Source organism: Nicotiana tabacum, chromosome 2 (assembly GCF_000715075.1).
Source record: "Nicotiana tabacum cultivar K326 chromosome 2, ASM71507v2, whole genome shotgun sequence".
Classification (NCBI taxonomy): Eukaryota; Viridiplantae; Streptophyta; class Magnoliopsida; order Solanales; family Solanaceae; genus Nicotiana; species Nicotiana tabacum.
This window is the reverse complement of record NC_134081.1, coordinates 69,934,961-69,949,322: the sequence shown is the minus strand read 5'-3', so window position 1 is coordinate 69,949,322 and position 14,362 is coordinate 69,934,961. Positions and strand designations below refer to the sequence as shown.

The 14,362-nt window shown below is 35.0% G+C and overlaps 1 protein-coding gene across 2 annotated transcripts; it reads left to right on the top strand.

Moving 5' to 3' along the window:
- The first annotated feature begins 396 nt into the window (after positions 1–396).
- On the top strand, positions 397–13,674 carry LOC107790800 (transmembrane 9 superfamily member 1). Of its 2 annotated transcripts, XM_016612768.2 has the most exons (12): positions 397–788; positions 6,692–6,881; positions 6,961–7,065; positions 8,877–8,894; positions 9,003–9,097; positions 9,171–9,323; positions 9,623–9,757; positions 9,846–10,012; positions 10,295–10,389; positions 11,265–11,638; positions 12,541–12,814; positions 13,082–13,674. In XM_016612768.2, exons 1-12 carry the CDS (start codon positions 696–698, stop codon positions 13,147–13,149), a joined length of 1,767 nt encoding a protein of 588 aa, XP_016468254.1. In that variant the 5' UTR covers positions 397–695; the 3' UTR covers positions 13,150–13,674. The 2 variants fall into 2 exon arrangements, with proteins under 2 accessions (XP_016468254.1, XP_016468255.1); XM_016612769.2 differs by lacking the exon at positions 8,877–8,894.
- The last annotated feature ends 688 nt before the right edge of the window (positions 13,675–14,362 follow it).

Below are 14,362 nucleotides of genomic sequence, written 5' to 3'. Positions count from 1 at the left end.
CCATCATGACAAGTTAGGATTTTGGGTCGTGACACAATATATATATATATATATATATATATATATATATATATATATATATATATATATATATATATATAAAACGGTTGACCGGCTATTTGTGTAACTCTAATATTCCTTTGTGAAGTTAATAAATATGTTCTGAAAACCAGAAGTCACAGTTAACTTAGCTCATAAAAGTTAAGAGGCAAATTTTAGATTGCATAAGTCTTGATTTTTCTAGTCACTAAAGTCTAATTAAACCTTGCACACTCATAAAGTTATAATGTCTGTTGAAAGAGAAGACATTAAATTTGGTCCAATTTATTTTCCTTTTTTTTCCCCTTCAAACTTATGGTTTGGTTGGTTCTTACTCTTTTTAGATTTTAGTGAATCTGTAAAAGAAAAAAGGAAATAGTGAAGTACTCTTTACGCATTGAGAAATTTACATTTATTATTATTATTATTATTATTATTATTATTATTATTATTATTATTATTATTATTATTATTATTTCCTAACGACATATAATTAATTACGGTTGACTTCATTTCTTCTGGTGTAATAAAAAAATTACTTTTCTGTTTTCTTAAATTGCAAACCATCTCTCGCTACTCACTCTCTTTCTCTGTCGAAAAAACCGGACCGAAAGGCTAACCTGAACCGTTGGATCCATATCTTGCCGGCGATACAGATGCGGCCGACCGCCCGATCACTATCTCTTGTTCTACTCCTCGCCGCCTTCCTCATCGTTTTTCCGGCGCTTGCTTCCGATTCCGATCACAAGGTATAAATCTGACATATTCTACATTGCAACGGGGAAACCCTAATTCTAGATCATTCTTTATTTTTCATGGTTCACACTTGTAGAAATTCCGTCACTTTCATGGAATTGTTCCCGTGTTAGTCAGATCTTTGGGGATATTGATTGCTGGGATGTTACTCGTGCGTCATGTGTAATTTGTGAGCCATTATAGATTTGATTAACATTGAATAAATAAAATACAACAATGGCTGCAACTAGGCATCAATCCTATATATAAATCCTCTATATTCATTCAACTCCAGGGGAGGATCCCACAATGTAAGCTCTGGGTTCCGGCAAACCCAGTAGCTTTGGCCTAGACCCTATATATGCGTTAAGAAATTCATCAATGTGTATAAAAATTAAATTTTGAACCCGCGTACTTGAGGTCGCAGTCCTAGAATCTTAAACCCATAAAGTTCAAATCCTGGATCTCATTTAATTCAAGTACTCAAAATTGTCTTTTAGGACCAATTAGGAGTTCTCTAGCATTAGATGTTTACTATACAGTATGACTCGTAGCAAAGTGTTAATGCCTACACCGGATGGAATTAGATATCTTCTTTTTTTCTCCTGAGAGGAAGTAATGTGTGACCTGTAGATCTTAAAATAAATTCCTTTGTTTCATCGCAAAAATTTCAATTTGCTGACGATTTCACGTGCAATTGAGCTTTGTAACCATTACATCTTTCTAGTTGTAACTACTGAGCAAGATGTTGTAGTGAAGTAAAGTTGCTAATAAGTCTTCAGAATGATTGCATGTGCATGCAGTAGCGTACACAGGATTTTGTGTAGGCAATGTCGATCTATTGTCATAATTCGGTTTGTATACATGTTTGGATGTGAGGCTGTGGGGTTCTAATGGTTTACTTCTTAACCCAAATTGATGTTTACTTTGTGCTCCCTCCGTCCCAATTTATGTGATGGTGTTTGGTTGGGTACGTAGTTTAAGAATTAATAAAAGACCTTTGAAACTTGTGGTCTTAAAACAAGCCTTAAAAATTTCTTTGGCTATAAATCATCATATTAAGGGTAAAATAGAAAGTTTAAAATTAAACTGTTACTAAATAAAGTAAGGTGTCATTCTTTTTGGGACTGGCTAAAAGGAACGAATATCACATAAATTGAAAATAGTAGGAGTGGCAGCCTACTATATATACACATTAGTTCTTAGAAAATTGTTATTTACATATATAATTATTTTTTCCCCGAGGCTATGTCGGATGACACCTGTTGGTTGAAGGTGCCTCCGCCACGGTGTGTATGGGTTGCTGTTATAGGCTGTCCAGGGAGATCTGACAATGGTTGTTGGTTACTAAATTGGTGGTTATCTATTTTTTTTATCAGTAAAAATTGGTGGAAAACTATTGATGTTGGAGAATCTCTGTGATATGATGTTAGGTTATTCTACTAAATCTAATGCGTCCATAAGGCATTATAAAAAAAATAATCTAATGTGTCCGGAAGGGTTTGTAGACGAATTTTCAGCTTGTTCCTTTATAGCTTTACTTGTTAAGTTGGATAAGTGACACATACACAACTCCATTTTGATCTTACCATGTAACTTGCCTTATCTGGTAATTTAATTGGTTATTCTTTACGCCTTGAATTTTAGTAGTTAACAAAAATGGTACGTTGAATCATGAATGTTAGTAAAGTTCCGGTGGAGCCACTAAATTTGCATGGTTAGATGGAGATATCAATTCATCAGAAGGAAAACAACCACATACCAAAAGTTGAAACCTTTTATTTGAATTACTTTGCTTCATAGGGTGGCTGACTGGAGAGATGTTCTAAGTTTATGATGGTTAAAGTTAAAACATTAATTTAAAGCAGCTGTGTCACAGGCAGATGCAGCCTTAGAGAAATAGTCGAATAGTATAAGTGGTGAACCTAGTGAGTCCGTAACCAAAATGACATAAAAAATTGGCAAAAGAACTATATTACCGTGTACAAAAAAAGAGAACATAAATAGGTAACCATGTGCTATATAGGTATGAGCTAATGTCCCCAGTTAACAGTCGAGTTTCTTTTTATAAAGAAAAATACATAATGCATGGATAACATGCGTTACGTAAACCAAGAAAATATTTTGGCCGCAAAGGTAAACTACCCAAGGCCCAAAACACACCCTCAATTTTGTGAACTAACATGTTGTTATTTCATTATGACACACATATTCCCTTAGAAGTTGATAAACCTTACTCTCAGTAAGTTGGAATCCTAATTAGAATCGTCTGTTTACATTTACGTTAAACTAAAAAAATAAAAATAAAAAATCACCATGGCTGGACAATTATTTGTCTTTTAAAATTTTATACCCCTTAATAAGATATTTGTTAGCTTTTTATTATTAGAATATTTATCTACATGCAATTTATTTCTTCATTAAATATTTCAATATTAACACTCAAATACTTGGAGTTGTAAGGTCAGATTTTGAAGGAAAAAAAGAAAGTAAAAAATAACATCTTATTTTAAAAACATCAAATATTTTGAAACAAATTTAATTTTCCAAAATTATTTGGAACCAAACAATATATCCTTTTCCTTTCCTATGCATTATGCATTAAATACTTTTATTTTGGTTAAGTAACCAATAAATTGAAATAGTCATTAATAATAATGTTTAAAAAGTAATAAGTTATTTTCAATTATTTTAAATTAGGACACATTGCTTTTCTTTCCTGCTTTTCATGGCTCCACTACGGTATTTTTTTTCATTACTGTTGTGATCATGCTTGTCTTGAGCCGAGGATTTATCGGAAACAACCGCTCTATTTTTACAAGGTAGGGTAAGGTGTGCGTACACACTACCCTCCCTAGACCCCACTTGTGGGATTACACTGGGTTTATTGTTGTTGTACTGCTGTAATTATGCTTGTTTTGAGCCGAGGGTCTACCTGAAACAACCTCTCTATCTTTACAAGGTAGGGGTAAGGTCTGCATACACACTACCCTCCCCAGATCTCACTTTTCAAATTACACTAGGTTTGTTGTTGTTGTTGTTGTTGTAGTAGTTGTTGTAGGACACATTGCTTTTTAATAATAAGAAAGTTACACAAAAAAGAAGCACAAAAGTTGTACCTTTTCTAAACAATTTCTAGATGATATGAGCTTAAAAAATGTTTTCCAATTATAAACAAGCAGAAAATGTTAACTAAGTATTATCTATCGCTTACTAAAGGTAAATGAAAGATGTTATATTTTCCAACTCACTTATCGCATAGTTGCTAGTTTTAGCAAAATACTTTGTTACTAAATCACGTGATATCTTTTTTTTTAAAAATTGAAAGAAAAAACCAAAATAAAGAAATTGTTTGATTAATTTTTTTTTTGAAAATTCTTGGGTGGAAAGTTTGAACCTAAATAATCTTCTTCCACTCTCAAAATTCAATTACAAAAACTATTTAAACATATTTTTTTTTTAACATTGTTAATAACTCTTGAATTGATATATAGTTCTTATAAGTATTATGTTTGTGTTTTGGCACTTGGGTAGCTTACTTTTGCAGCCAAAGTTTTTCTTTGGGTTACATAGCGCATGTTATCCATGTGTTATGTATTTTTCTTTTTAAAAAAAACTCGGCTGGCAGCCGTTAAGCCTGGACGTTAGCTCAGACCCATATAGCGCATGGTTTTACACGCGCTATACCTATTTATGTTCTTTTTTAACAGAGTAATATAGTTCTTTTGCCAATTGTTGATGTCATTCTGTTCCCCACTCTGTGGGGTGGGTATCCAAAAGGTGCACGAGGTGGAGCAGTGGTAATAGAGAGTCTTGCAGAAAATTTACTTATTTACGGGCTTTGCAGTATTTATTGCTTTTTTGGCTATTTATATTATTAAAGCTGAAGTTTTGTTTCGGTTAGCTGTGACAATGATTCTCATTTATAAAAATGAAAAAGAGCTTTGAGAATGATTTTTATCTAGAGGCCTCTCTATAATAGGTCAAGACTCAAGAGCCCTTCTTCTTGTTGCCAATGTCAGTTTTGAATTACTTGCATTACATATGGAGTAATTATTTTCCTTCTAAAAAAAAAAATTCCTTCTCAAAAAAATATGGAGTAATTATTTTCTGCTACTTAAGATCTGAGAGCCTTCTATACTTCTCGTGTTTGCTTCTGGTATCATCTTATTATTCCCCTATCAAAAAGAAGATCGTTCAATTTCTCTTATTACCTTATTAAAAAAAACTCAAAGTACGACCTAAACATATCTGTAATAAACTTTTCGATAAATTTAAAAAGTAATAGGAGGATGATATACATGTAAACCTAGCAAAAAAGCTTTTTTATGTTATCAAAGGCATGCTTAAAGTGTGCTTCAGCCCTAAAGCGAGGCTCAAAACATGTTGAGCGCTTCGCCTCACTTAGTGAGCGTTTCGGTATTGTCATCAAGGCTCTAAGGCATACTTTTTCTTGCCAATGAGCATAATCCTAAAGAGCCGATACTAAACAAGATATTTCACTTTATCATATATTTTCTTCAATTTCTTTGTCTATATATTTGATATTTATGCTTATAGATATTAGTCTTGGACTACACATACATATTTATATTTATTTCTATTTGTGACTTTCTTCATTAGCCCATACTTTATTTGCGCTTTGCGCTTAGAGACCTAGCAGACCTTAGAGTATTTTTTGCGCTTTTCGCCTTTGATAACACTGAATGGTGGTGCCCATGTCAGTGTGCGCGTGTCTCAATTATTCCATTGGGTGTCTGCTACCTCCCACTAATGTAGGTATCAGATAACTCTGCCCACCAAAGCTTAGGCAAATGAGAATAATCACCTAGCTTTGTTTCCTCTGGTTGGATTTGAACCGTGGTCTCCCATGGTTTTCACCCACATCATTTACCGTATGCCATTCCTTTAGGTGCAAAGAAACACGGTGTTGGCAAAAGGAAAGTTCATTGTGCAGACATATAAAAGCTGCAATTGATTCTCAAAATAACTTAGCAAGTGAAGGGCTGCTCTAGGAATGATCCTTAAAGTGGCCAATGGTGTTGGAAAATGGTATTTCTCATAAAGTTATTTAGTGCTAAAGTCTTGCCCATACTGGATAAACATCTTATCAAGGTGTATTTTCTCATGATAATTACCACACAACTGTCCCATTCTCCACTACGTGATGATATTTTAATGACCATGCAGCTAATTTGGACATATGTCTTGTTTTATGGTTATTTGAAAAAACACTGAACTTATGTCCTGTTCTACTGTGTTATAGTAAGTTTGGAGTTCATGACATATGCAATTCTTAACCTCTTCATCTGTAAGGCAAATGGATTAGTAAATTCTAATAAACATTGGATTATTTAAGCTGCAAGTACCTCTATATTTCTGCAAACTTCTCTACCGACGAGCAATTTCCTTAACACTAACGAGGCCGACTCAGTCTCACATGCGCTCTCTTTTGCTCTTATTATTGCAATTCATATTCTCTTTCTGAAGAAGGTATATGATTTTGTTTTTCAAGAGACTTTATGGTTCTTTTCACGCTTCATTCTACTCTATTACTTGTTGCTGTCAATTGGACTGCTGCGGTCTGATGCATTTAAATTTTATGGGTTCTTTTCTCCCTATAGTTTGTCTATTCATGCACAGGTGTTTGTAAGATGTTAATCCAATATTGTTCTTTTAGCTTATGTTTTTGTGCGATACATGTTTGCCTACTTCTTTGCTCCACATTTTGTTCACTTCTGAATATTTGGAGAAAAATCTCTTAGAATATACAAAACTCATATCCTGTAAACTTTTGCAAAGTATTAATGGATGCACCAGTAAAGTGACTGTATCAGTACACTCATACTTGTTCTTTCTTATCTAACCATTTGTCATATGCAATTGCTTTTCTCTGACCCCTGTTCTTTCTCATCAGTATCAACCAGATGATCCTGTTACCCTTTGGGTAAATAAAGTTGGGCCATATAATAACCCACAGGAAACATACAACTATTACAGCCTACCATTCTGCCATGCATCTGGTTCTACTCACAAATGGGGTGGCCTTGGTGAAGTCTTGGGTGGAAATGAGCTTATCGATAGTCAGATTGACATTAAGTTTCACAGTATGCGGGTCTCTTTTAATTTGAATCCTAGTTTTTTTCTTGTTTGATTTGAGTTGACATGGACTATTCTGTTTTATAGAAAATGTGGACAAGAGTGGCATTTGTGAGCTTGAGCTTGATGATACCAAGGTTAAGCTATTCAAGGATGCAATCGAAAACAATTATTGGTTTGAATTCTTCATTGGTACGTATTAATTTTTGATATATTTTGACATAATATAGCTAATGGTTGTAAAGAGTTGTTTCTGCACCAAAGCACAGAACTTCCCATTAAATTTGGAATGAAATGGGATATAATACATATACGCAAAATCAAAATCTTCAAACACTATTTACTACTACATTTCATTCAAGTTACTACTATTATTCCAACACTGATCACATTGTATTTCTTAATTTATTTTTGATAGAAGTCCGTGAAATATTCCAATAAGAACATCTTTTGTTCCCTCATATTTGTTACGTAGTGTCTGTTATGGCAAGTAAACTAAATATTTCTGTAGCTATCCTGCATTAAGTATATCTACATTCTCTCTTCTGGTTTTATGATTCCTGAATAATAATAAAGATCATGGATGGTTATTCATCAAAAAGACATAAATTACAAATTACTGAATAAAGAAAGATCGTGGATGGTTTTACGGATAGCATATTGAGGGAACATTTCTCCTGCTAAAATTTTGTAACGGAATTAGAAAGATAGTTGACTCTAAAGCTTTTTAATGGACACTAAAAAATTAATGTAAGCTGCTAGTCTACTCTTTGGTAAAGTTCGAGCTTGATTTTAAAAATATTTTTTGGGACTTTAAACAAGATACCAATCGCGATTATTTTTGTCGGCTTCAAGAAAATATAAATTCAGTTTGTCCAAGAGGTTTGTTAAAGGTGTTGCTTGGAAATGGTACTGGCTAAACCATAAAACCTTAGTATACTGCGCTATACAACATAGACACTGGGCCATACTGTTTTCTCGAGACGCTCTTGCATTGGACCAAAAATGCATTACAGAATACGAGCATTGCTCATTTTCCAGAGAGCTTTACATTCCGTCCCAAGGTTACCCAATCTGATGATCAAGGGATTACTGAAGATGTAATGCATGATTTCCATGTTTGTACAACATAGTTCTTTAGAATGGGATACTGCATGAAGTAGTTTAGGTATGCTGAACTGCATGATTTTAAAGGTGTCCTCGAGACGCACTTAAGCCTGAAGCTTGGTGCTTTGAAAAGGTTAAGCAATTGCCCTTGGCTTAGGTGACACATTTTTAAGGCACCAAGGTACGAAGGCATGTGCCACAGAGCACATGGCTTCTCTGTTGGAAAAGACTGCACTAAGTAGTAAATATGGATGGAAAAATAATATATGAATTGTTAGGTAAAGTTATCGATGAATATTTTAGTGATTAAAGCAGGAAATTAGAAACCATATAATAAAATTGGTCATTAAATCTGAATTAGAAATTAAAAGCTGCATCTTGGAATTTTTTTAAAATGGTTTTTACCACATATTTCAATTAATTGCAGTTATTTCAATTTGTTTGTTCATGTTTGTTTTCTTATATTCTAGAGACTGAGATTGTGAATATTTTTAATTTTGTATGGAACCTTTGCTTCCCAACTGAGGAGGTATGTACCATTTGCTTATGAAGTGACATTGGTGAGGCTTCAGGTGTTTGTGGTTAACTTTTGAAGTGATGGACTTTTCTTGCAACCTCTTTTCACATATTATAAAAAAAATACCTTGTTACTTCTATTTTATTATAATTGCAAAATTCCTGTTGACTTTAGGTCGATTTCATTTTTCGATAAGTGACTTTATGTTGATTTCTCTTTTCTTGACTTTTTTTTTTCTTTTTGTTTCCAAGCAAATTTATTATTCAGCTGAACGCCTTATAAAAACATTATTTATTTTAGCATTTCTGTTTACTTTATGTCGATTCTGCTTGTCTTGACTTTTACCTTTTGTTTCCGGCCTGCTGATTTTTTTTTCCAGATGACCTACCTTTATGGGGTATGTGCTCTCTGAGATTTCATCCTTAGAAGCTTTTCTTTCAATTTTTCTTTTTTTGCTTCATACGGGTTAAGTGGTTCTAATTTGTACTTTAATTTGGTGTCGTAGGTTTTGTTGGTGAGCTACGTACCGACAGAAACAGTGATAGCAAGCATGTGCTTTACACGCATAAGAATATTAATATTAAATATAACAAGGACCAGGTTAGTGGCTTGTTAATTTCACCTATGGTAGCCTGTTTGCATGCTGATATGTCCTGGTTTTTCTTTCTTGCAGATCATTCATGTTAACCTCTCTCAGGAGAGCCCAAAGCCTTTGGAAGCTGAGAGAACCTTGGACATGACATATTCTGTCAAATGGGAACCAACTAATATCAGTTTTGCTCGTCGTTTTGATGTGTACTTGGATTACCCATTTTTTGAGCATCAGGTGAGCGTTAGTTTGGGGCATTATTTCATTAAGGAAACCTATTGGTATGCCTTCCAAATATGGAGCTAGTGATGGTGAATTAGTTTTCTGTATGTCGGCTTTTTTGCGGTCTATTCTTGGACAGAGTATATACTGTTGTGTATTTTATCATTGGAGGTAGATCAATCCAAAGCTGTATTTAGAAAAAAGTCAATTTGAAGTTGTATAAATCCTCTCCTTGTGTTTAATGTAGCATAGCAAAATTCATTACTTTGCTTGAGTTTCATGTATTGTCTATAATTGTAATATTCACTCTGCAGATCCATTGGTTCTCCATATTTAATTCCTTCATGATGGTCATCTTTCTTACTGGTCTGGTGTCTATGATTTTGATGCGCACACTGAGGAATGATTATGCCAAGTATGCTCGGGAAGATGATGACCTCGAAACCCTGGTAACAACTCGTGCGTGAACAACCTTGTGTTTGACTAAGCCTTAAAATGTAAGGCTTACTGTCTTAAATGTTAATGTTTTTCTCTCAGGAAAGAGATGTTAGTGAAGAGTCTGGTTGGAAACTTGTTCACGGGGATGTGTTTCGGCCTTCTCGTTGTCTAGCATTAATTTCAGCTCTTGTTGGTACTGGGGCACAGCTGGCACTGCTTGTTCTCCTTGTCATTCTGTTGGCAATTGTGGGGACATTATATGTTGGGTATGTTGGAACTCTTGGTATCATTCCTTGAAAAGTAGTTGTTACCTAATGAAGCCTAGAAGCGAGTTATAGGGGTATTTGATGATGGCTATCTGCTATTTTTCTACTTTTCAAATAATTTTGCATTAAATTGTACATTTACTAGCAGGCTGTTGGCTATTCCTGTCTAGCAACAATCATTTTAATTAACTCTATTTACACGCTATGTTGACAGAATTATCAGCTAAATAGCTTTTTTTGGGGGGAAAAAGCTTACATGGCATATGTATATTCTTTTTACAGGAGAGGAGCTATTGTCACGACTTTCATAGTATGTTATGCTTTGACATCTTTCATTTCGGGCTATGTTAGTGGTGCAATGTACTCACGAAATGGTGGTATGTACTCTTGCTTATCTATATCTGTGCATACATGACACTACTTTTATTGGACCTCCTCTCTATGGCTTGTCATTGTGGTTCACCTGACTAAGAAAGTTCAGGTGAATGGAAAATTTTGCCTTCATGTTTTTTACTGTATACTGTATGACATTCTGGTACCAACATTTTTTTGGTTGTGCAGCTTTTATTTCCTTGTATTGTTTGGTTTACTGATACTCGGTATACATATCTTTTGATATGTTTTTATAAGGTATTTCATTTGGGATATTTAGCTAGCGTTTGGCCATAGATTCCCAAATTTATTCTGAAAAATTTGATTTGGATGAAGTTTGGTTTGAAGATGAAAATGTGTTTGGACATCTGTTTTGGGTGAAGTTTGGTTTGGAAAAACATGAAACATGACTTATACCCACAAGTTCTAAAAACTATCACAAATACCCAACAATACCATTATCAATAACATTCATTATATTATCGCAAACCATAGTCCTGAACATAAATAAATTTGATGCAAAATTATCATTTTTATAATGAACTACATGATACACTATCAGATGATCTAGAAGACGAAGCAATATCGTTACAAAATAATAAATGGTGGGCTCTTTTATAAAATACAAAAGTTTGGGGCAATTTTAAAAAAATATAATGGTGATATTTTGGCCCAAAATCAGCTATTGAGCTGGTTTTGGGTTTTGGGATTTGGCCAAAATGTAGGCAAAATCTATGGCCAAACATGTGTTTGCCAAATAAAACCCAAGTTTATTTTGACAAAATCTATGGCCAAACGGGTCCTTAGTATATATTTGCTTAAAAACATGCTCTCTCTCTCTCTCGATAAAAGTATCCCGGTGTTTGATTCATGGTTGCAGGGAAAAGCTGGATCAAATCAATGATTCTCACAGCGTCGCTATTCCCATTTTTGTGCTTTGGGATTGGCTTTATTCTAAACACGATTGCCATATTTTATGGGTCTCTAGCAGCCATTCCCTTTGGTACAATGGTAGTTGTCTTTGTCATCTGGGCATTCATTTCCTTTCCCCTGGCTCTTCTTGGTACTGTTTTTGGAAGAAACTGGAGTGGTGCTCCAAACAATCCATGCCGTGTCAAGACCATTCCTCGCCCTATTCCTGAGAAGAAGTGGTACCTGACACCCTCTGTAGTTTCCTTGATGGGAGGATTGCTGCCATTTGGAAGCATATTTATTGAGATGTATTTTGTCTTCACGTCCTTCTGGAATTACAAGGTAAAGACTAACCTTCTGATAGGCTGGTAAACTACTTGCTAAGTCACTTTGAATAACAAATGAAGCGAAGAGTTCACAAATGTAGATAGAAAGTAGTTGATAGAATTCTTCAATTGATCGAGACTCGTTGCTAATTAATATGAGTGTGAATTGAATTATGGATTTGAAATACAATGAGGGGTCAAGGCAAATAAAAAATTCTTAATGAGTCGAGCCAAATAATTCTTAAATAAAACCATTCTCCCTTCTCCCTTTGGTTTGACAGTTGGCTTGTTCACTTCAGCTTGTTCTTAGTGTTTCAGCCACCACTGTTTAGATAGGATTAGAAGTTGAGGGCCATCATTTATGTTCATATATACATGCGGATGAAAATTACGTTAATCGTTTGTTTGAACTTGGGTGTGTAGGAACTCTATCATTTTATAGGAGAATGTCTATTAAAATGCTATGGAGAAGAACTGGAAAAGATTGCCTAGGTTAATGACGAGGGCATTACTTCTGGACAGGCAGATTTTACATCCGTTTTGACCTCTTCTGTTCATTTTCTTGTACCTGCAGAATTCGAATTTGTTGGTGCTTCTGCACATTTTTTTGTCTAACTCTTCGTCAAATTCTCCTACATCAACTCATTTCCTCCCTCCCCGAGCATGGAGGGCGAAGATAAGTGGGAGGGTATCATCCTTTTTTCAGGGCCAGGGGGTGGGTCTTAAGGGACTTCAACCTACTCCTTTTATGTACATGATTAGTTGTATTTTGCACTTAGCCACTTTTTAAAATTGAAAAATAGTATATGAAGTAATGCCTTTTGTCAGGTAACGACTTATGAAATTTTCATTGAAGCTGTGCTGGGCTTTGCAAATTATGAAGTCATAGCTAATTTGTTTCGTTGTGTTCTTTTGCAGGTGTACTATGTCTATGGATTTATGCTTCTGGTCTTTCTGATCCTCATTATTGTTACCATCTGCGTGACTATTGTGGGAACATATTTCCTACTAAATGCTGAAAATTACCATTGGCAATGGACTTCATTTTTCTCAGCCGCATCTACAGCTGTCTATGTATACCTGTACTCAGTCTATTATTACTATGTGAAGACTAAGATGTCAGGTTTTTTCCAGACCAGCTTCTACTTTGGATACACACTGATGTTTTGCCTTGGCTTAGGGATTCTCTGCGGTGAGTATAACAACTCCAGTTCTTTTTACACCATTTATGGGATATTGCCTTTGAGTAGGATTTGTTTTTCATCGTAAGAGCTCTCCTTGGCGATAATTTATGTTAGCTTTAGTTTTGTGCCTGTCTCATTGCTTTGGACACGGATGCATATAAGTCTGTCTCTGTATGTTTTCTGTATGTTGCTTGTGGGAGCACACAGTTATTGTGGCTCTTCATTTTGTTTTATGTTGTCCTAATCAACCATGTGATTTTGTCAACTATACTCAGGTGCTGTTGGATTTTTGGGCTCTAATCTATTCGTGAGGAGGATTTACAGAAACATCAAATGTGACTAATTTTCTTCCAAAGAGAGTAGGACAGACAATGCCCTTCATTCACCTGGTCACTTGGCTTTAAGGTCAAGAAGAGCCTCAAGAACCATGAATCTCCGTGGGGGATGGTTGGTGCCTCTGCCAGGAATCGTTGGAGTCCTGAAGATTTTCCCTCTTCTTTGGGCTGTAAGAGTTTCTTTTTCCCTTTGTACCTAAATTAGAAAGATTAGAGAGTTTAAGGGATTCAAGGCTAATTTGGTAAGGGTTTCAGACTGTCATATATAGTTATTTCGGACACTCTAAGCACGGATCCTTGATTTTTGTTGATTATTGCCAAGGAATGATACTCAGGTCAGTTTTTTTCTGATTGGTGAACAAGTTAGGACCATGTTTGGATATATACATTGCATTTTTTGAAGCAGGAGCCGAATTTTCCATCTTCCCTATTTAATTGGATGTCAGATGCTCAAAAAGGATTGTAGCTTTTCAGGAACTTGTGTATAATTGATGTGAAGCTGTTTGTTTAGTCAAGATTTGCTACATTGTTAATTTGCTATGTAGGCCCCCTTTTTTTGTTTGCTTTCCTTGGTTTCGCCAGGCAAATTTGTTCTTTTCGTGCCGTTTCTTAATAAGGCTAGCAAAATCTGTGTAACGTTCGAGGACAGGTGATCGATCACTACTGAGACTTGGGTCAAACACGTTAAGTTTAGCTGTGACTTGAGCAAAGCTAACTCAAACATGAGATCTTCTGTGTGTATGGACACCAACTTTACCAACCATTACGGATTTCTTTTGTTTCTTTTTAGAAACGAAAGGACTTTGATGTTATTGTTTAGCGTGTAATTTAGTACTCGATCAGTTAAGTGTTTTAAGTTAAAATTGGTCTCTCCTGTCTAGAAAAGGTTTGGTGACAAATTCATATCATTCCCCACCACCGTTTGTTCGCTTAATATAGGTAGGTTTGGGTATGAATTATTCAGATGTCGATTTATTTAAGTGCATTTTTTTAACAAACACTACAAGTCTGATTATTTTATTTGAATGTAACTTTTACCCATCACTCTATTGACTACCATTCGACACCCACTTCACGTAAATCGGCTGGCAGCCACTACTGGCTACTAATCACTACTAGCTTCCACCATACAACTACCACTAATTATCTCTAATGACAACTACCACTAATTATCTCTAATGCCAACCACCACCACTAGCCATCACTGTGCAACCACCACTT

What these genes read in the sequence shown, in the direction of transcription:
- LOC107790800 (XM_016612768.2), top strand. Translation starts at nt 696, where the DNA reads ATGCGGCCGACCGCCCGATCACTATCTCTTGTTCTACTCCTCGCCGCC. An exon ending in GATTGACATTAAGTTTCACA is followed by an intron (nt 6,882 to 6,960) that starts GTATGCGGGTCT and finishes TCTGTTTTATAG; the next exon opens with AAAATGTGGACAAGAGTGGC. An exon ending in GTGGGGACATTATATGTTGG is followed by an intron (nt 10,013 to 10,294) that starts GTATGTTGGAAC and finishes TTCTTTTTACAG; the next exon opens with GAGAGGAGCTATTGTCACGA.